Source organism: Gymnoscopelus braueri (assembly GCF_963280865.1).
Source record: "Gymnoscopelus braueri genome assembly, chromosome: 23".
Classification (NCBI taxonomy): Eukaryota; Metazoa; Chordata; class Actinopteri; order Myctophiformes; family Myctophidae; genus Gymnoscopelus; species Gymnoscopelus braueri.
This window is the reverse complement of record NC_137625.1, coordinates 25,403,192-25,426,018: the sequence shown is the minus strand read 5'-3', so window position 1 is coordinate 25,426,018 and position 22,827 is coordinate 25,403,192. Positions and strand designations below refer to the sequence as shown.

At 43.8% G+C, this 22,827-nt stretch overlaps 1 protein-coding gene across 1 annotated transcript; it reads left to right on the top strand.

The window, feature by feature from the left end:
- Nucleotides 1-12,666: 12,666 nt before the first annotated feature.
- elk3 (ETS transcription factor ELK3) lies at nt 12,667-22,793 on the top strand. The gene is made up of 5 exons (XM_080421037.1): nt 12,667-12,872; nt 16,363-16,571; nt 17,726-18,490; nt 20,495-20,617; nt 21,744-22,793. Exons 2-5 carry the CDS (start codon nt 16,365-16,367, stop codon nt 21,837-21,839), a joined length of 1,191 nt encoding a protein of 396 aa, XP_080277163.1. The 5' UTR covers nt 12,667-12,872; nt 16,363-16,364; the 3' UTR covers nt 21,840-22,793.
- Nucleotides 22,794-22,827: the final 34 nt, after the last annotated feature.

The following is a 22,827-nucleotide window of genomic DNA, read 5'->3' as shown; positions in this document are numbered from 1 at the left end:
AAAGATAACTTGGATGAACAGCCAATAACCATGTTTATCAAAACTATATAGTTTAGTCTGTATTACAACTACAGACTACCAATTTTGATTCGACCTAAGAATCAGAATCAGGTTTATTGTCACATCAAAGGTTTACAGAGTACAAAGTAAAAAAGTGGGTGAAATTCGTTTTCGTGCATAGTTCCCATCGTAACGTTATTTCCATAGAAAGAAGAAGGGGAGGAAGATGAGGGGGGGAGTGGAAAAAGGGTTCGATTCCAGCTTGGGGCACTAAAAAGCTACAATATCAATAAAAGAAGCAGAGGGGTTTGTGTGGGCTATACACACATATGTAAACTGAAGCGTATTTAGGCAAAATATGTTGCCAATGTTAACTTATTAAACTGCGACAGACAACGACGAGTTATAATCACATATTAGTTTATTTAAATAGTCAGCCATGCATAGCCAATATACAAGAGCTTACCGCGGCAGGTCTGCTGAGACTCTTACAAGATCCTCAGGGTCTTTATACATGAGATGAATGTCGTCACAGTGTAATCCAGTACATTCATTAACGTTATTAGTAGAACAATTTACCCATCTGAGAGCTTTGACCTTTCCAAGTCCATGTCACATTGACTGGTCAAACCGGGAACCCCTGTCTTACATTTGCCAGTTCTTGTCTATAAGTAACCTGTTGACTTTAGGCTGGGATATCCTAAGGTGCTGTCTCACCATTCATGCATCTTAACTTGTGTGTTTAGGTTCTTATTACTGTGGTGGTCCGTGTATTTTGCAATGAGTCTTTCACAACTCCAGTTATGATATTACGTTAGCTTGCTCAGAAGGTGAAAGTTCAGACTGACCAATGTCTCCTCTTCATACTGTTTTGCTGTGTCACTGTACCTCTACTAGTTAGCCTAGTAGTGCAGGGCCTTCCTTACTATTATGGCATATTGAGGGCCAATTATCAGATAATCAATATATGTAATACATAATTTATTAACACCAGAACCACCAGAGTCGAGTCGCGTTGTTAGCTTGTAGATCTGTTCTCCAATATTGTGACGTAAATTGCGTAAGAGCACTTCCGGCGCTAGGGCCACCTAGTAACCAAAACGCTTGAGCAATAATGGTGTTTTATACAAACTGTACTATTGTTATAGCCAGAATTCAGAGCAATTTTTGTGCAAAGTGTTATTTGGAGCATGCGTCTGCTGTGAGACCCTCGCAAACACTCACTCAGCACTCCATGGGTGTCCTCCTCAATTCTGGCAGACAGATTAAGGCTCTGTTCCATTTAGTGAAGCACAGTGGTTCTCAAACTTTTTAATTTCAAGGACCCCCATAACTCTCAGAGTTACACACCCATACAGGGCCATTTAGAACCCTCTCAAGGAACCATGAGGGTCCCTGGACCCCAATTTGACACCACTGGTGTTGCAGAGTGTTTCCAGTGAGCAAACATGTACAATATCAGCACCCAGACTCTTGTTTGACCAGAATGGAACAGAGCCTTCGTTAGTATCATTGTTAACACCTATGAAGTAAGGAAGAGGCCCAACGTCTTTCCAATATGGCTGCTGTGCATAGAGCCTATCGCACCTCCTTTCCTTCCTCACCTCCTTTGCTCCTCTCCTCTCTCCGTGCGCCTCCCTCTCCTCCTCCCTCATCAGTCCTCCTTTTTGTTCGGCAGCTCGTCTAGGAGCTTTTGCGTCTGCTCTGCCAGTAGCTTCTTCTCAGCCTCCTCTTTCTTCAAGGCCGCCTCTATTTTCTTGCTCTGGTAGATCTTTGCCCCGGCGAAGCACATACACAGCAGCAGTGCCTTCAGTGCCAGGATGTAGAAGAGCAGGGGGACATTGTCCATAGCCTAAAGATGGACACACACACGCACACACACACATTACATTATATACACACAGTACATACACTTTGTGGTCACACTAGGCCATCGGTTCCCAAAGTGGGGTCTGGGGGCGAGTTCAACATTGGTGAACAGTGTCCGTGCGTCAACCAATAAGGAAACAAGTGCCGTAGTTTGATCCCACTTGGCAGGCATTTTCCTCATAGTTTTCTTTCATTGAGCCCACCACTCCAACGTGGGTCAAACAAACTACCAGAAAACCAGCATGCACTGCTAACCAGCCTCGGCATGCATTGGACGCTTCTGACACAGATGTGTGACCGTTAGTGCATGGTGAATAGCTGATCAAATGAATGATGAGTGTGTTAGATTATATGTGTGTCAATGTGCACTGAGTCACCTGTTGACAACTGTGGCTCTGGGCACACCTGCTTAGGTCAGTCTTATGCAGCGTGCCATGTTGTCTGTTGAAGTTTTTGAAACCCACCCAAACTGGAAAACAAAGTACTATATCAGCCATGCGTTTCATGCCCCTTTAAACAAGGTAGGCCTTACAACTTGGAATCACCAAGTTTTAAATTGATGCAAGTGCTTACTATTGTTTCGATGGGAAATTCACCAAAATAATTTCCCACACAATTGCCACAAAGTTAAAGAGCTCACTCGGTTGGCACTGTGAGAGACTGGCTGGGAAGCAGTCTCCACAGTAGTGGAGAGCAGAGATTCTTACACTAGAACAAAATGACTGCAATTCAGTCTTGACCCTGATACACAGGCTATTTAAAAACACACAAACAAAGACTAGTTTTATTCCAAGAAATGTGTCAGTTGACAGCATAAACCGACAAGAATAAACATATCTTCAAATGGAGAACTGACACTGAAAACAGACACTCGTTTCATGAGTATAAAACAGCCTCAAATGAGAGTCAAAGTCTACATGCCCTCTGTCCATCTCCAGCAAGCTTGAAGCACATTCTGGTCGGCTGCAAGACAAGCCTTATACAAGGTCGCTACACCTGGAGGCACAATCAAGTGCTGAAGCTTCGCTGGGGAGTAGACGGAGGGTCGTCAACGCCCTGCCTCTGCTTTCCTCCCATCCTGCATCTTCAGGACAGTTTGTCCGTGAAGGGGAGAAGCTACAAAAACCAGAGGCCGAACAACTGGGCGCGTCACGAGACTGGAGGCTCCTGGCTGACCTGGAGCAGAGACTCTGCTTCCCAGTGGAGATTGCCACGACCAACCTCAGGCCAGATCTTGTGCTTTGGTCCTCTTCAATTAGGCCATAGAGCTCACAGTGGCCTGTGAGGATGCTGTGGGCGAGGCCTATGAGCGCAAGAGGCTTCTGTATGCCGAGCTGGCAGCAGATGCTGAACAATGGGGCTGGAAGGCCACAGTTTGCCCCGTAGAAGTGGGCTGCAGAGGCTTTGTGGGTAGGTCAGGTACCAGTCTCCTTAAGGACATGGGAACCCGAGTCCAGGCGAAAACGTCAAGCCATCAAAGCCCTGTCCAGTGCTGCTGAAAGAGCAAGCCAGTGGCTCTGGGTCAGGAGGAGAGACAACAGCTGGGCTCAGAAATGACGTCCAAGACGACATCAAGAGGAGTGAGGTCTAGAAGGGGGTAAGGCAGAGGGGGGCACACCTGGGACGCCAGTTGTTGCCGTTGAACCCTCTGGAGGTGTCGTGGGCCTATTCAACACCCAAGAAGGAGGCCCCCACCTGACGACCCCAATGAAATCCTTCCACATAACCCTGTGATGACTTTATCACCCCCACCCACGTTTCTCAAGGTTTTTTTCATTTTTTTCCTTTATGACTGGTACTTTATTTACCTTTTGAATACAAACAGATATATGCACTTTCAGTATAATGAAAACATGAGACAAAACATACAAGACATTTCACACGACACAACTACATTCTCCATCAGATAACAACAGTACTAATAATCATAATGAAACAAGACATACCATACAGACAATACAAACAGTGAAAACATTAAAACAACGAAAAAACTAACGAAAAAAGAAAATCATAAATACATTGCACAGAAGCATACCGCCCGCAGTCTACCTCAGCTATATTTCAGACAAATCTATCCTAAGAGTCAATACGGTCAATGAAGCTCACGTCGAGCCGGAAATGTCAACCAAGTCCCAAAGCATGTATATGATAATGTCCCCATTTTAAGTCATATTTATCCATCCTGTTGAGCGGGCTATAAGACAGTCTTTCATATGCAGCCAGTTGACCCAAGGAGGTGAACCAAAGGGAAGGAACCGGTGCCAATGGGTCCTTACAGGCCCTAACCACCAGTCTCCTACCTAACATAAGGGCAGTTTGAATCCACTCAGCTAAGGAGGGAGAGACAGTTCTTAAAGTAGAAGGGTCGCCCAGAATAAAGAGCCTGGGAGAAAAGGGGATAACCAGCCCTGTCATACTCTCTAGCTTCACATGTATAGCAGCCCAATAGACCTGGATTTTTGGACAGCTCCATAGAATATGCAATAAAGTACCATCTCTATCCTGACACCTCCAACATTCCGGGCTCTCTGTCAGGCCCACCCTAAATAATCTTGACGGGGTCCAATATTATATATCCTATTTATGATTTTAAATTGAATCAGTCTCATATGCAGTTCTCTAGACACTTTCTTTCCGTTCCTAAGGATTTTCCCCCATTCTTCGTCCGAAATTGAGACTCCAAGGTCCCTTTCCCATGGTGTCTTAGACACCAGTATGTCAGGGTCAGAAGCCTCGAGGAACATAGCATAATATACGGAGGCCTTGTGTCCCTGTCCAAAGGTTCTAAAAATCATCTCTACCGTATCAATTTTGGGGGGGACTGATGTGAGAGAGCCAAAGGTTTTCTCCAGTAGATGTCTTCTCAATTGCAAATATTGCCAAAAGTGGCTATTGGGCAGGCCAAATTCTGTCTTAAGGACTTCAAAGGATTTTAGAGTGTTTCCTTGGTATAAGTCTCCTAATATTATAATTCCCCGTTAAGACCATGCTTCTCAATGGAAAGGCTCCTTCCCTATACAGAGTTTAGGATTGTGCCATATTCCTGACGCCGAATGGAGAAAAGGGTTACATTTAAACATACAGGCTATTGTCTTCCAGACCCAATGAATATGAGAGACAATTGAATAAGATTGACTAATTGCGTCCAATTTGGTTGAAAGACAGTCGATAGGCCTGACAGGTGAACATAGTGCGCTCTCGAGACTAAACCATGGCGGGGCCCTTTCCGGCGGAAGGGACCACTGCACCATATGCCTCATGGTAAATGCGTAATGGTAAAGCAGGAGATTAGGTACACCCAAGCCACCTTTATCCACTGGCCTCTGCAATTTTTTCAGTTTCATTCTGGGACATTTGTTGTTCCATAGGAATTTATTACAAATCTGGTCAAATTGTTTGAAGTATTGTATTGGAATTTTGACCGGAAGGGCCTGTAGCAGATAATTAAGTCTTGGAACGCAGTTCATTTTAATGATGTTCGCCTTTCCCCACATAGAGAGAAACAAAGGAGACCATCTTTCCACATCAGTTCGTAGCTTGTCTAGGAGTGGGTCGAAAATTGTCTTCACTAAATCGGCCAATTTAGAAGGAAACGTTATGCCTAAATACTTTATGCCCTTTTTAGGCCATTCGAAGGAACCCGTCTGGAATAGAGTTTTAGGACAGTATGACGTGAGCGGAAGGGCCTCAGACTTTGACCAGTTCACCTTGTACCCTGGACACCTAGTCCCATTCAGGTATGCAGTCAGGCACAAGCTTGGCTCAGGGAGGCAGGGACGCCTCTGCTTGCCATGCAGACTCAAGAGTCCATGGCACTTTGGGTAATAACATCATGTCCTGTGTTTGTGAAACTATATCTGTACTGAGAAGTGACAGATACCCCTGGGCCCTGTCACAAATTATGTTTTCCATTCACAGCCTGAAGAAATGGAGAGGAGCATTTTCTCCAGTACAATTATTTGAAATCTTTAGTTACTAGTTTTAGATTTAGATTATTATTACAAAACATATATTAACCACTTCAACCCTATACATTTCGGCCATTTGAAAATAGCCGATCTACAAGTTCACAATGCCTATGCTATGCGACGCATTGTGAGCTTCTATATCTGCTATTTTCAAAAGATTTCTATACATTAGAAAACGTGTTAAATGGGACATTCTGCATAATGAGTAGGCTACTTTCTACTTTTGGTACATTTTGAAACCAATACTTTTGTACTTTCCCGGACTTTTACTTATAAAAACACTTTTTGTAAGTAAAAGTGTATTTCTACATTGCAGTAGCCTATTGATACTTTTACTTAAGTAAAAAAAGTGAGTACTTTTTCCACCACTGCTTTAGATGATCATTGAACTAAATTTTGTCTGTGTCATGCAAACTTCATTTGGGCCTTCATAGAGGAGAGAAGTGTACAACCGTTCCACTAGTAAGACAAGACAGGTAAGAAACGAACAAAACTAATACTTACATTTTTTTTAGATGCATGCATTCAACAGTCAATCCATGTTGAATTCACTCAGCCATTATTTACCTGCCAGTTGATCATTGTTGCGATGTAAGGACGTTCTTCAGCTGTAGAGCAGAGAGGTGCGCAGCTGTTACAGCTAAACACTGAGCAAAGTGAACTGCTTTGAAACGAGGCTAGCCATGGTTCACATGACGCTTGTATACAAGCGTCATGGTGCCGAGTCCCCCTGGTTTATAGCAGTGTTCGATTTTTGTTACATTGCCAACTCTCACATGTACATAAACGTTCAGATTTCAAATATAAAGTGCTTACCCCCGAGCCACGGATGTTACAAGGCGACCCGGACCGCGATAAGTACCCGTATCTCCCGTATTGTTCAATAAAAAGCTTTTTAATCCGATCGCCGGCCATTTTCTCCAAATTGTCTCCGATACTTTCAACCATGCGACACTAATGGTTGGGAGGTGTATTGCACTCTGATACATTACAGAAAAAAAGAAAAAAAGAAAGAAAATGGCCGGCGATGGGATTAAAATGCTTTTTATTGAACAATACGGGAGATACGGGTACTTATCGTGGTCCGGATCGCCTTGTAACATCTGTGGCTCAGGGGTAAGCACTTTATATTTGAAATCTGAACGTTTATGTACATGTGAGAGTTGGCAATGTAAAAAAATCAAACTCCGCTATAAACCAGGGGGACTCGGCACCATGACTGTCATGGAATGACAGTCATGTTTCAGGGCTAAAACGAGGCGGAACCTAACAGAATGGACCAATAGCGTGCGCGCTTTGTCCGCTTTAACTCTAGGCTAGCTCTGGTCCATAGTTTTCCTCCGAGGTGGAAAGACTGGTGACGCGAGGTTAGGTCCATAGTACCGTTACTTTCGAGCTGTTGCCCGCCCACCCCCGGTAGCGCTGCCTCTCGTCTATAGTAAGAAAAAAAATTAAAATACTCTTTCGCTACTCACCAAAACAAAGACGGTTTTAAGATGTTGAAAGCCTACTTTCCATGGTGGGAACACTCGGAGCCCCCCACCTCACGTTTAAAATACACTTTTTGACCAATATGTAAAATAATCCACTGGATGGAAGAAAAACAATTCGTTACTCCACTGCGCCCCCTACAGATCTTGTCAATAGAAAATTCCATTGACCAAATCCGTAGGGGGCGCAGTGGAGTAACTAAATGTTTTCCCTTCCGTGTGAAATGTTTTATTTTCTGGCCAAAAAGTGTATTTTAGACGTGAGGTGGGAGGTGGGGGGCTTTGAGTGTTCCCACTAAGGAAAGTAGGCTTTCAACATCTTAAACCAGTCTTTATTTTGGTGAGTAGCAAAAGTGTATGTTTTATTTTTACTACAGACGAGAGGCTGCACTACCGGGGGCAACGGCTTGAAAGTAACATGGTGAGAACTCCTGTTCTAACGCTATGGACCAAAGCTAATATAACTATGGTTTTGTCAGACGCGTGCTATGTCTACCATCCCATCGCCCGGAGGGCCGGCGCGTCGCGCTATGATTGGCTAATTCGTTGTCAGGCAACCTTTTCCAAAAAAGGAAAAATATACTCTACACACCAGTGTTTCCCAAACACTGGGTCGGGACCCATTTGTGGGCCGCGGACACGTTGTTATGGGGTCGCGAGTAAATCAATCAATGATCAATTTTTTTTGGAAAATGTTCAGCGATAACAAGAATTTCAAACATTTTTTTAAATAACTTCATACATGAGGGTGGGGGGGGGGGAACCTTTAAGGAGCAGCCTAGTGAAAATAGCTTAGTTGTAGATCTGTTGTTTTCACTAGTTTGGGTACCGGGAAGACATCAAATTCCCCTTTTGGGGCTCGAGCTAAAAAGTTTGGGAACCACTGCTCTACACAGAGCATTTTCAAGATACAGACCCTCCAATTTTTTCCCATCATGCCAAAGTTAAACCTTTAGATTTCATTTAACCCTACCCTGGTACAAAATGTTTTCAGATGGGGGTCTGTGGCCAAATACAATATCAATTTCAGTGGTGGAAGAAGTACTCGCATGTTTTACTTAGAGGGAAAAGGCACTGCAATGTAGAAATACTCTGTTACAAGTAAAAGTCCGGAATTCCAAATTTACTTGAGTAAAAGTACAAAAGTATTGGCATCAAAATGTACATAAGTACCAAAAGTAAAAGTAGCCTACTCATTATGCAGAATGTCCCATTTCACAGGTGTCAAATGTATAAAAAATCTTTCGAAAATAGCATATCTACAAGCTCACAACATGTTTACGATAAGCAAAAATAGTTGATCTATTCTATTCTATTTTCTTAATAAGTAAAAGAAAAAGAAAATTGAACGTTTTTAACAATATAACAAAATAGGATGTTAAAGTGGGTGGAAAGAAATGCTTTATTAAATGCTTTATTTTATTTTGGACCACCTCTAAAATGGACAAGACCTTATTTCCCCCCCTTGTGATCTTTGGCGCCCCCTAGTGGGAAAACACGGGTCTATCTATCAATAGACCATATTCACACGGCGGCCATGTTTCTATGAAGTCAATGAAAGTAGCCACCCCGGGTGGCGGCACTTTCAATGTTAAATTCCAATATGGCCGCCGTGTGAATATGGTCTATGGGACAGTCTGATGCAAGTTAAACCTCTCAAGACAGATTCTGCTAACAGCAAAATCTGCCAGCAGGCACCACTGCCCTAAACATGTAGTGTTGTTGTTAGCAGGAATAAACACAGAAGCACCAGGGAGGAAGTGGACTATGAAAGGGGAGGAGCCAAACTGAGTTCCTGTTTCTACACAAAAAAGGAGGTGGTGCCCCCAGAGGTAAAAAAAAAACTAAGGACTTCAGTTTACAGTTGAGGGACCTCTGTGTGGAGTCTTGTGTTATTGTGGAATTAGAAGGGTCAGTATAGCTGATGTCATAGAAGGCAGAAAGTACAACAGAGCAGCAGCACATGCTTGTCTATAAGTATAAAGCATTGATGAGGCTTGCCTGGAAAGGCTTCCTCCTCTGGCTAAAGGGCAAACATACAGAGGTTGACATCCTGGAAGAAGCCCTGAGGAGCATTTCACAGCTTCCAATGATGTCCAACATAGCCTTTCAGCTTTGATTCATGCTCCTGGAGAAGGCAACTTGAGTGTTTTATTCACCTTTGTTACACCTTTACTTTTCCGGTCAAAAGTGACCACTATTTTGACTGAAAGTAATGGGTAAAGACTTACAGTACATCCAGTAGGAAGGAAAACTCTCCTGCAAAAAAAGAAAAAGACTAGAAAATGTGCTCCTCGGAGCACAGGTCTCCGCCAGTACTGTTCCTGATTAATCCTGTCTTACCTATTTATATTACATATTGTCACATGTCACTTGACCAATGTTAGCTTGGCTGATGGAAGCTCACTTCAAAAAATATAAATACTTTTTTTAAGTGACACACCTATAGGTTTTTATTTCGTCATGCGTCTCGCTAGCCAATCAAAAGCATTGGTGACAACATATTGTCATGTGTCACGTGAAGCTTGACCAATGTTAGCTTGGCTGAGACGGGGACACACACGGAAGGACAAGAACGAAAACATACTCTCCACCTCTGGCGGAGACAAAAAACATCATACAAAATCAAATATTTTAGACTTCTGTGTACCACAGCAGGTCAAATTGCTCAATTAAGGCCACACAATGTGCGGAAGCACTTTGCGAGCAGTGGAGGCGAGACACCTGTGGCGTCTCACCTGACGTGTCTCAGCCAATTAGACTATAAAAAATCCTAAAGGAACATGTCATAGGTTCAAAAGCCTATTGTGGAGAAAAACATAATTGGTCTTACGGCAATCAGATGAAAATCACTATACTTAGGATTTAGAAAAAATAGTGTTCTCAAATTGCAGAGCTTGACGTCAAGGCGGGGCTGAGAAAGCTGGATTGTTCATAACAAGATCAGAAATGTACTATGTTGAAGGAGAGGGCATAAGATTCAAAAAGGAAAGTTACTATAGACGTTATACAACGCATACAGTCCGTCCGAATTGCCATTCGGCTCTGCACACCTTGGGGTTATATGAGACACACACGCCAAAATTGACAAAGGAGCTACATACATAAGTATCTATGGTTGCCAGTAGTGCAGACATGCCCCACGGAGAGGAAATAAAGATCATTTCCAGGGAAGGTGCTTTCCTACTTTTGACTGACAGCAGTGCATTACTTTGAAAGGTGAAATTAACACACAAGTAAGATACCAGTCAGCAAGGTCTATCATATAAAAACATAATGCAGGGATGTATAGGAATACAAAAATAAAATGTGCCCACTAAATGATTGTTTGGCATTTGGCTGGCTTTAATTGAATATATCTATCATCTGATGGGATGTGTGTGTGTGTGTGTGTGTGTGTGTGTGTGTGTGTGTGTGTGTGTGTGTGTGTGTGTGTGTGTGTGTGTGTGTGTGTGTGTGTGTGTGTGTGTGTGTGTGTGTGTGTGTGTGTGTGTGTGTGTGTGTGTGTGTGTGTGTGTGTGTGTGAGTGAGTGTGTGAGTGTAGAAACAGGAACCCCTCCCGGTGAACAGGAAGAAGGTGACGTCAGCTGGCCCTGGGTAGTCGGCGGAATTGCAATAATATACTCTGTGTGTGTGTGTGTGTGTGTGTGTGTGTGTGTGTGTGTGTGTGTGTGTGTGTGTGTCGAGAGAGAGATCAGGAGGGAGGGTGACAGACCTGTGTGTGTGAGAGACAGAGAATGAAGAAACGTGTGTGTGCGCGCACACTCGTGCGTACCCGTGCGCGCGTGTGTTTAAAGCAAAAGCACGACGTTTCTGTTTATTTCTTTATTCTAGTAGGCCTGAATCTTTAACTGTTTCGGCCTGGCGAAGACTATGTTTTGCACCCTGTCTGTCTGTCTGTCTGTCCGTCCGTCCGTCCGTCCGTCTGTCTGTGGACAGCTAATCTCCGGCACCTGAAACTGTGCACACACTCCCTGGATGCCAGAGCAGAACCTCTGCCCCACATTTTTCACATGGGCCTGTTATAGCGCCACCAGGAGACCGATTTGTGCAAAACAAATTTTTGGACAGTACTCCTACTTTTGTCCAAAAATCCCGCAAATCAGAGTATCTCTATAGTCATTAAACGAAACAAGTCTTTCAGATTTTTAATATTCCTGATTGGCTAAGATTGGCTTTCAAAGGAGTGCTCTGTTTTGAACAAAATGCCTCAAATCATAAACACAGCTTGCGATTTCCGTAAAATTTTGCACGCACATTCCCACTAGGCCGAAGGAAGAAATGCCACTTGAAAATGTTCAAATAAGCCTCATGGTGGCGCTATAACAGGCCGATTCGTACTTTTACCTATAACTGCACTAATCAGTGTAAAACTTTGTATGCACACTCCCTAGAGGCCAAGGAAAAACCTTTGCCCTGCATTTTTCACATCTGTTTTTTATAGCGCCACCAAGAGGCCGACTTAAGTAAAACATTTTTTTATATTACTCCTTTGTTTGTCTTTGATTTTATCCAAATTTCACGCAAATAGGTACACATGTGTACACACTATAGTCATATGATCAGGACGGATCTGTTTAATTTTTCAAATTCCATCCTGATTGGCTAAGATTGACATCTAATGTTTGCAGGAGTGGCCCATTTTGTACAAACAAAGGTGAAACTTTGCACCACATTCACACTACGTTGAGGAACAAATGCCACCCTTTTAAAATTGCCATATTATAGGGCCACCAGTAGGCCGATTTCCCCCCCCCCCAAAAAAAAAATATTACTTTATATTACATCATGCAAATCGGTACACATTATCTCTATAGTTAAGTGATCAAAACTGTTTTTTTTTTGTTGGCCCACAATAACCTACCTGACCTGGCGGAGACCTGTGCTCCCAGGAGCACTCTTTCTAGTTGTACATACATTTGTTTTGACAATGTAAACCCCATTCCTAATTAACCGAATTGAGTTTAATTGAGAGAGAGAGATTTGATTTCAAGTTGCAATGTGACACAGATCTGTTTACACATTTTAATTGTACATGCAGTACATTTCTTAGTTTTGAGCACACTTTTGACAAAGCAAACTTATGTTTTCCTATGCCAATAATTGAGAGTAAATTGAGAGTGAGTGAGTGAGTGAGTGAGTGAGTGAGTGAGTGAGTGTGTGTGTGTGTGTGTGTGTGTGTGTGTGTGTGTGTGTGTGTGTGTGTGTGTGTGTGTGCGTCCGAGTAGGTACGCACGTAAGTGCGTCGCCCGTGCGTGCCGCCCGTGCGCACACAGAGAAGGAAAAGCGTGTTTACACAGACGGCCGAGCGCCTGGGGAATAATGCGCGAGAGGAAGTGAGCCGGCTCTCTGTCTGCGCTCCGACTTCCTGCTCCGAAGGAGAGAGAGAGAAAGAGAGAGAGTTAGAGAGAGAGAGAGAGAGAGAGAGAAAAGCTCCGGATCCTCTTACAGTCTAGTAGAGAGTCTACACACAGACCCGCAGTCCAGACGGCATCAGCATGGAAAACACACGTCCCTTTAACTAACATCTACCGTCCACACCAGGGTATGTTGTACTCCTTTTTTTCTTCTCCATTTTAGGCTATAATAACTTTTTACGTAAAAAAATGATCTCGGTGTGCGTGGAGGTGGTGGTGTGGGGCAGCCCCCCCCCAAAAAAAGTGATCTCAAGTTCAGTTCAGTTGTAAGCCTCAGCCTGCCAGAAAAATATGGTGTTGAAATATGAGAGGCTCAAGACAGCGATGGACTTGGAATCTGAAGGGATGCACTGGGGTAACTACACAGTAATGTATCCATTTGTACCTCTCGGGGAGTGTACTAATAATGCTCCGAGAGTGGTTACAATGTAACCAAATGGATCCGTACGGATCCATTTGGTTACATTGTAACCACTCTCGGGAGTCGGGAGTTAAATTAAAGCTGCAATCCATTCCATGGTGACGTTCACGACGTTCTTCTGTTAAATTAAAGCTGCTATCCATTCCATGGCAACGTTCACGACGTTCTTCTTCTTCTCCTCGGGATTCGAACCCGCGGGTCTCACAGTCAAGAGAGTCCCACTCCCAGAGAGTGCTGTTGATGTGAAAATTGCATTCGTGGCCCCTTTAAAAAGTCGTAGTAGACTTTCTGGTTTGTCTGGAGCTCGCAGACTAATTGCCATGCGCTTCCGGATTGAAACTGGCAGCAGACAACATCTTGAAAATGACTCATTGGTGTTTAAACAAAGAGCCGTTTGAGTTCCAGCCTCCTCCATCACATCACTATACGGGCTCTGCGCGGTCTCCGAGACCAGAGAATTTGTGGGTATTTGTGTATTATATATACAACTCTCTTGGAAAAGAGTTCACCTGGTTTGATAACATATGTGCTGCTGCTGCTACTACTACAACAACTAGACTATGACATCACTATGGTGTCCAATATGTGGATGAGCGGCGCGCAGCATAACGCATGATTGCGACTGCGAGTTGATTTTTCCGTTGGCTGCGCGCTATGGAGAGAGCGTAATTTGTTATGGCACAAACACACACACACACTCACACACTCTCTCTCTCTCTCTCTCACACACACACACACACACACACACACACACACACACACACACACACACACACACACACACACACACACACACACACACACACACACACACACACACACACAGAGGGAGGGGGGGAGGACTGGAGAGTCCACAATTAGAATCCCCTTGCTGTCAAAGTCACTTCAGGTCTCATGCTGTCATTTTGCCAGTAAAACTTGTAATTCCTCAAGGACCATATATATAGGTATTAGCCTATGTCTTAAGAACCTATGGCCTTGTATGTGATATTGAACCCCTGAGGCTCTTCTAGAGCAGTGGTTCTCAAGGTGGGCTCCAGGGACCCTCAGGGTTTCTTGAGGGGGTTCCAAATGGGCCCTTACAGGTCTGTAACTCTTGAGAATGCACAGATGGAACCATCTGTACACTCTCAGAGTTACAGGAGGTCCTTGAAATACAATTTTGAGAACCACCGTTCTAGAGCAAAATTAAGTGTTCATCATCAGCCTCTGTGCAGAGATCCCTTTCTTCCCCAGAAAGCCCAAAATAAACTGTTCCTGCTGCTTTGTTTCTTCGCTGTCAGGGCTCATTAGTGTGAAACACCAAAGACCAGCACAGAACATACATCATATATACAGTATGACATCAGGCCGTGTCCTCTGGGAACACGGATGCGTTCTCCATATGTTGTTGTGTGTCCTACCTACAGTGCATGTGTGTGTGCGTGTGTCCGTCCGTGCATGCGTGTGTGCGGAAACCCTCCATTTGTCCCCCTGCCCGAGGTTCCAGTGTTTCCGACAGCCTCCCAGTGACAGGAATTCCTACCTTTCAGTGAGGGCAGGACTTTTCCTGAGAAGACGCCCCTGAAACAGAATGACAGGAAGTCCTCCTTTAGACAGCTTTATGCCTGATTTATACGTGGATGTGCACTGTGTCGTGCACTGAAAATGTGCAATGTTTGGTGCACGACACCGCCATGCATGTCTAAGCTTTCATTGTCTTCCCTCACTCACACACACACACACACACACAAAACTCTGTATGTGCATGTTCGTGCTGCATGTGTGTGTGTGCGTGAGTGAGAGCATTCGTGCATATCGATTCATATAGGGTACGTATGCGTTTCTGCACGCCCGTGCGTGTGCATGTGCTAACATGGAGGGGGCATCATCTGAGCCCCATCCACCTTACATTTCCTGGACAGGTTTAATTTGGGCGACAGAGTGACAGAGAGACAGGGCAGACAGACGTGCAAAGAAATAACAGAATTAAAGTACACAGACAGACAGAGAGAGTCATAGGAGACAGTGTGTTGATGGACAGAGACAGTCAGTCAGTTTCAGGTAAATACTCTGGTTAATCCAGGGCTTGTCTTGGCACAAGGTCACAGACCACATCCTCTTTTATCGCCATGGAAACATCCTTAAATCCACCACTGTCTGGCCCTGGTCAGACTCACACAGTCAGGCACGCACACGCTCACACACACAGGCTTTCGTTTTTTACTACAAGCTCACAACGCGTCGCAGTGCGTGTGTTGTGTGCTCTGAGGATCTGCTATTTTCGGTGCATGACACCTGTATGCAACTAAGTATAAATCACACTCACACACACACACCACCTGCACACACAAAGACACACACACGAGCACGATCTATACCCACAAGCCTTTGATGCATGCAGGACTAGTTTCATTCATAAAGATATGTTTCGCTTACTACGGTAGCTTTATTATGTTGTGGAAGGAAATATCAAGACCGAGTCATTTCAAAATGAGACATGCAATATTCTGGGGGGGAGAAGTCAAGTCTTACAGAAATTATTGATCGCACAATATTGAAGTATGATACTGCTTAAGAGATAGCTGTATGTCTTGGCCAATAACATCAACATTGTTACAGTTTTACTAAAGAACGTACAAACTAAACGTGTGTTGTAAATTATTGTAATGTATATTACTGCCCCATTGTTAATAACTATACTGTGATTTACCACAGGTAGTAACAAAGTTGCGGTGTGTATGTGTATGTGTATACACACACACACAGTTTCAAGATTGCTGTACTTGTGGTTTCTCATTCGTTTCCTCGAGAGCACGTCAGAGGAAGTCACATGATCTGGGTGTAGATTGGACACAGGCCCTTCTTCGTCTTCGCCCACCTTCGCGCCTACCTCCCCCTAGGACTGTCACGATCATGACATTTTACAAATACATTGTGTTTGTGGCATTGAACATTGGAACACGCGTTGCCTTTTTACGCGTTGTAAACAAAAATTGCACAGGGCAAATAACTTCAATATACAAAGAAACAACTGACATATTAAATAAATGTATACTTTCAAAATAAATAAATAGTGGACATTTTCAGTTTTGAAAATGTATGAACCTTTTCGAAAGATTATGACGATTATGCAGAATAACTGCGACCGTCGCAAATAGGCGATTGTGTAATAATTGTGACAGGCCTAGACTCATCCTCTCCCACCTCCCCTACAGTCATGGAGAGTGCCATCACCCTGTGGCAGTTCCTGTTACAGCTGCTACTGGACCAGAGCCACAAGCACCTGATCTGCTGGACGTCGAACGACGGGGAGTTCAAGCTGCTGAAGTCCGAGGAGGTGGCCAAGCTGTGGGGCCTGCGCAAGAACAAGACCAACATGAACTACGACAAGCTGAGCCGAGCCCTGCGCTACTACTATGACAAGGTACAGCAACAAACACGCTTCCTTCCACCAGTGTTGATTTCGTCGACTAAAACTATGACGAAAAATATTCGTCGACTACCTTTTTTCACAGACGAAAACGAAATAAGAACTAAATAGAAACTAAGCTATGAGGACTAAAACTAAGATTAAATATAGTGACAATTTTGTCAACAAATAAAAACTAGACTAAAATGTTAGGGAGGGTCTAGTGGAGAAGATATCTAGTAGAACTAAAAGACTGTATGCTTTATGCTCAGGTGTTGCGCTCTGAAAATAGCAGATCTACAAGCTCACAACGGCTATTTTCAGCATGCAACCAAGCGTAAAATCAGCAATTATGACGCCATCAAGGCACCGCCAAAATACATTTTAGTCTACTAAATCAACTGTAGATTTAGTCGACTATAATCCTATAATCTTATGATATTTAGTCGAATAAAACTAGACTAACAGTAAAACATTTAAGGTGACTAAAATATGACTAAAAACGAAATGGAATTTGATTCAAAAGACTATGACTAAAACTGAATAAAAATGTGTTGTCAAAATCAACACTACCTTCCACTATAATGATAGTGAAAGTAAGTGGTGGAAGACGTACTCACATCTTTTACTCACGTAAAATTAGCAATACCACATTGTCTGTGGAAATACTCTGCTACAAGGAAGAGTGTTTGAAATCTTACTTAAGTAAAAGTACAAAGGTATTAGCATAAAATAGCAAAAGTACTTATTATGCAGAATGAGAAATATATATTATATTGCTGAATTATAGTTATTGATGCATTCATGTATTCATCACTTAAGTATTGCAGTTAATTTAAACTTTTATATTTATTCATATTCCACATTAATACTTGATATACTGCTGGGTAGCTTGTACATTTTCCCCACTGATCAGTGATCAATAGTCTTATTTAGTCTATACATATTTATTAGTTTATTTGTTGATATATACTGTATGTAATATAATCTGCAAAATAACTAAACAAATAAGTAAAATAAATGAAAATGGTGTTGAACGTAGGTTCTTTATAATAATGAGAATATAAAATATAACACAAAAGAAAGCATAGTTAGTACAAGCAGCATGACCTGAAGGCTTACGTGGTTGAAGGTTTACAGCCATGTGCTCTCTCTCTACACCTCCCCAGAACATCATCAAGAAGGTGATCGGCCAGAAGTTCGTGTACAAGTTTGTGTCGTTCCCTGAAATCCTGAAGATGGACCCGGCAGCGGTGGAGATGGGCCGCTGCGGCGAGGAGAGCGGCGGGGTGCTGTCCGAGGGCGAGGGCGACGAGGACGCCGTCCGCGGCGGAAGGAACGAGTACCTCCACTCGGGCCTCTACTCCTCCTTCACCGTCAGCTCTCTCCAGCACTCCCCGGACCTGCACCGGCCCATCAAGACGGAGCCCCGGCACGACCACGCCGACGACAACTCCTCGGTCATCCGCTTCGTGCCCAACCGCGGCGGCCACATGGTTCGCGGGGCGTCGCCGGGGGTGTCCCTCCCCTCCGCTTCGCCCCCGCCCTCCTCCGCCGAGGGCTGCCATTCGTCCAGGCACTCCCCTCGGCGGGTCCGCTCTTCTTCGTCGGGTTCCTCCTCTCCGCCGCTAAGCCCCGCCCACACGCTGTGGAGGGGGCGGAGCCCGTTCCCAGAGACTGACGAGTCGGAGCAGAACGCGCAGCCTCTCAACCTGTCGGCCGGTCACAGAGACAGGGACCGCTTGCACTGCACGCCCACGCCGGAGAAGAGGAGCCTGTCCGGCAGCGGTGGCCCCTCCAAAACCAGGAAACCCAAAAGCCTGGAGATCTGTGCCCCTTCCCTTCTTTTTGCAGGAAGTGACATTGGGTCGATTGCACTCAACAGCCCGGCGCTGCCCTCAGGGTCTTTGACACCAGCGTTCTTCACTGCACAGGTATGGAATGGCAGCGGCTCTCACAGTGGGGACCCCCAGGGTTCCTTCGAGGGGGGGGGGGGGTCCAGGGGGTAATATGGCATCAAAATCAGTTGAACCACTTTAACTCTACATACATCGGCTATTTGAAAAAAGACGATACTCAACGTACAATCTCACGACGTGTCGTGATGCGACGTGTTGTGAGCTTGTAGATCTGTATTTTCAAAAACTCTTGAAAAAAAATTTGGGAATATACAATTTGGAATATTCTTTAAACATTCTAACAACACAAATCTTGTATGGAGGTCGCTGGCACAAATTATTTTCAGATGGGAGTCAGAGCCGTCTGGGAGAAATGCGAGGCCCTGTGTGAGGTCCGCGGGAGCATGCACGTGCGCGATTCTTTTTGAGTTTTTTTGGCGTTTTTTATTATTATTTTTGCCCTCAAAACATTAAGTCGGGTGTCACGTTAACCCCATATTAAATTCTGCTGGTTTAGCTCTTCTTAACAAAACAAAAATAAACTCCCAATGAATTAAATTGTAAGCTACCATGAATTTCACATTAAGCAAAATATAACAACATACTTTTTAAATGTTTTATCCCCTTTTAACAACCTGTTCTGGGATGGTCTGGGATGGACTCTTAATAAACGTGATTCTGTTCACTTTTATATTTATACAAATAAAAAATAAAACCCTGCCTGGCGCGAGGCCCCCCAAGTGCGAGGCCCTGTGCGACCGCACCGTTCGCACTACCCTCTGATGGGAGTCCGCGGCCAAATACATTTTTGTATGTGGTCAATTTGAGGGTCCTTGACATGCAAACATTTGAGAACCACTATGGTAGGGAACACACACACACACACACACACACACACACACACACACACACACACACACACACACACACACACACACACACACACACACACACACACACACACACACACACACACACACACGTGAAGCAGGCATGAGAAAGAAAGGGGGAGGCATGGGTCTGAGGTAAGAAGAGGTAAACGCAGACAGAGAAGGAGAGGAGAGGAGGATTGAGGAGGAGGAGCCTCCTGGCTGAAGGAGGAGAATGCGAAGGAAAAAATAAGCAAAAGTTGTAGACAGGGAGGGGATGGAAAGAGGTGAGCGGAAAGAGAGAAAGGGAGAGAGAGAGAGAGAGAGGGCGGGGTGGTCTGTAAGTGAAGCCATATGTTCTTAAAGCTCCTGATTCACCGGCGTGTGGCTGGATCCCTTACTATCAACAATACACCAGAAGGGACAGTCTAACTTCATTACAGCAGCACAAACACACTCCTACACTGTCAAATCCTGAGTGTCAATCTGGTTAAAGCGACTCTCCGTATTATGCAGCGTAATGTACTGTCGAGGAATTCTGTATCGGAGAACACTTCGCATCATAAGATAGAAGTTTAATACATGAGCGTATGGCAGGGGTACTTTACACATACCCAGTACTGCAGGCTTACATAATGTGCAGCAAAAAGAACCTGAAGAACGACAAGAACTAGGAAAAACGTTGTCTTTTGTAACAGTAACCTGTAAATGGACTTTGCATAGTCGGACTCTATTAACCACATTAACCGTGGCATCCCTATTTTGGGCAAACTTAAAAAATAAAATAAAAAAGACGAAGAAAGAAGAAATTAAAACGTTTTACGTTTAAAAAATAAATACATTATAATACAAAAAATAGTTATGAGCTTGTAGTACGCTATTCATCGTGCAATGAATTCTATAGGGCTTAAGTGGTTAAAAATGGGGGAGTTTCCTAGAGGGCGCCCCCTCCTCTTTTTTCCCCCTCCAGCCGTGGTCTTCACTAAAACAACACACAGACACAAGCACCCGGGTAGGGGTGAATGACGGCATGCTACGCAGTGTGTTCTTATAACTCAGGCACTTTTCAAATGGGGTTTTCATTGTAAACAACATAACTCTTGTTTTTTAACATGCGGTACGTTTACAATTTAACAATTTGCGGTTTGGTGTTTTGTCCTCTCCTCTCTAGACTCCATCTGGCCTCCTCCTCACTCCAAGTCCCCTGCTCTCCAGCATCCACTTCTGGAGCAGCCTCAGCCCCGTGGGACCCCTGAGCCCTGCACGCCTGCAGGGCCATGGACCCCTCTTCCAGGTAACACACACAAACACACAGGTTGAGCACACGGCAAAACCCTGAGTGTTCATTTAACCATTTAGACCTCAGGCCAGTCTTTTGAAAATATATTTTGATTTCGTTTTTTTGAAATATATATTATTCAAGATTTTTCAAAAAAATAGCAGATCTACAAGCTCATAGCTCTATGAGCTTGTATATCTGCTATTTTTTGAATAGCCAAAGAAACTTAAAATGACACAGATGCGTTCCAGGTCTAAATGGGTTAACCACATTCATACTGGCGTGCCTAATTTGGGCAAATCTTTTCCAAGTTTTCACATTTTCAAAAATAGCAGATCTACAAGCTCACTCGCATCATGAGCTTGTAGATTGGCTATTTGTCACACGAAGAAGTGGATTAAAGGCCGAAGTGGTTATCTAATTATGAATTATGTATGAGTGAGTGACAAATAAACTCTCTTGAATTTTGAAATGGTGTAGAAATGGACCCCAACGCTCTCACATTCTTTAGTCTGTCTCCCCTGAACGACTGCCCACTTATCGGGCACTCAAGAGGGCTAAATCCGTTCCAGTTCTAGGGAAAGGGCAGTTCGGGCTTCGGGGTGGGTGGGTGGAGGCTAGTAGTAGTAGTAGTAGTAAAGCAAAATCCCAACTCTGGCAACCCATAGGTTATTCCAAGTCACTTCACATGACAGATTTGCCACTTACACTGTAGCTCTGTGTGTTTCTGCAGACTAGGACTGCAGCGTTGTGTGATTCACCGCCGTGTGCGCGGGGTTTCAAAATAAGCCACAGATGTTTCCTTTCTAGTGTGGACAAGCAGAGGGGGCAGCTTCCTGTTGGTGAGAGAGGAGGAGGAGGAGGAGGAGGAGGGGGGAAAGGAGGAGGAGGAAGGGGTCAGGAGCTCCACCCACTCCCATCAGCAACTCTCTCACAACAGGAAGTGCCGCTCGGCTCCACATTCTCCCATGGTGCAGCGGTGGGGTCAGGGCGGACCTCTGTAGAAAGCCATTTTAAGTCAAACACATTAATCGACATCTTTCAATGTGCATCTCTGGTCCTTGTTTTGACTTTGATCATCTGAAATTGAATAATTGTGAATATGAGTTGAATATGAATTTCATTGTCCCCTCCCTTATAGTTTCCCACTCTGCTGAATGGACCCATCCCTATGCCCTTATCCGGTCTGGACACCTGCTCCCCCCTACTGCTCTCCCCTGGACCCCATAAGTCCTGATCTTGACCTGAAGCACCAGGACTTAATCCAAACACAAACCAGGCCCAGCAAGGGCCAGATCAGGGCAAATCCAGGACTAAAGACGAATGACCATGTAGCTCCATCAGTATAACAGATGGGAGTCAGCCACCTTCTGGCCGTGTTTATATATATATATATATAAAATATATATATCACTATTGATCAGAATGAACCTGTTCTATTGAATAGCTTTAATGTGTGACAAGGAAGAAACAGAAGCTTAATTTTGAGGCTTGCTCTCTGCGAAGATCCTTTGCAGTTAACATTTCATTTCACGTTTACTGTTTTATTTTGGGCTCATCTCATCCAAAATGGTATAAATGATACAAATTGGCATTTAACATATTTACACGGCAGCCATTTTGCTCTTACATCATCTCTGTGGATGAGAATCCCTCCCAACCCCCTTCACACCCTCAGTACAAGACCAAAATGGCCACCATGTTAATATGGTCAGTTGTCAATTGTACTTTACATTCACACAGCCCGTTCCAGACTGCTAGCAGTGCATCTGCTAGTTAGTGCGAGGGCCAAGCATTATAATGCATTGTAAATCTTTGTATGGTCATTTTGTATTGCTTTGATACGTGTATTTGAGGCTGTGAACTTGTTTGTATTGTTCTAGCTGTCGTAAGTGGATTGTTTTTGTATGATTTTATACTATATCGTATGCACTGTGCTTTTTACTCTGTACCGGCTGTGCCTTCTGAAATGTAAGAGTTATGTATTATCTCTTAGGCTTTAAATCTGTTTTAGAGACAAAATTCCAGGTTAATATTGCACAAAAGCTTTTTGTAAAATAGCTTTTGGTTATTTTTTTTATAAAGGAATTGATAAAAATGTATTCTAAATGATTTGCTTATTTTTGCTGTTGTGACTTTGAGGAAAAAACTGTTTTTTGGAATAAAACACAAGGCATTGAATGCTATTCAACTTCGTAGTACTTGTTTTTCTTACCAGAAATGTT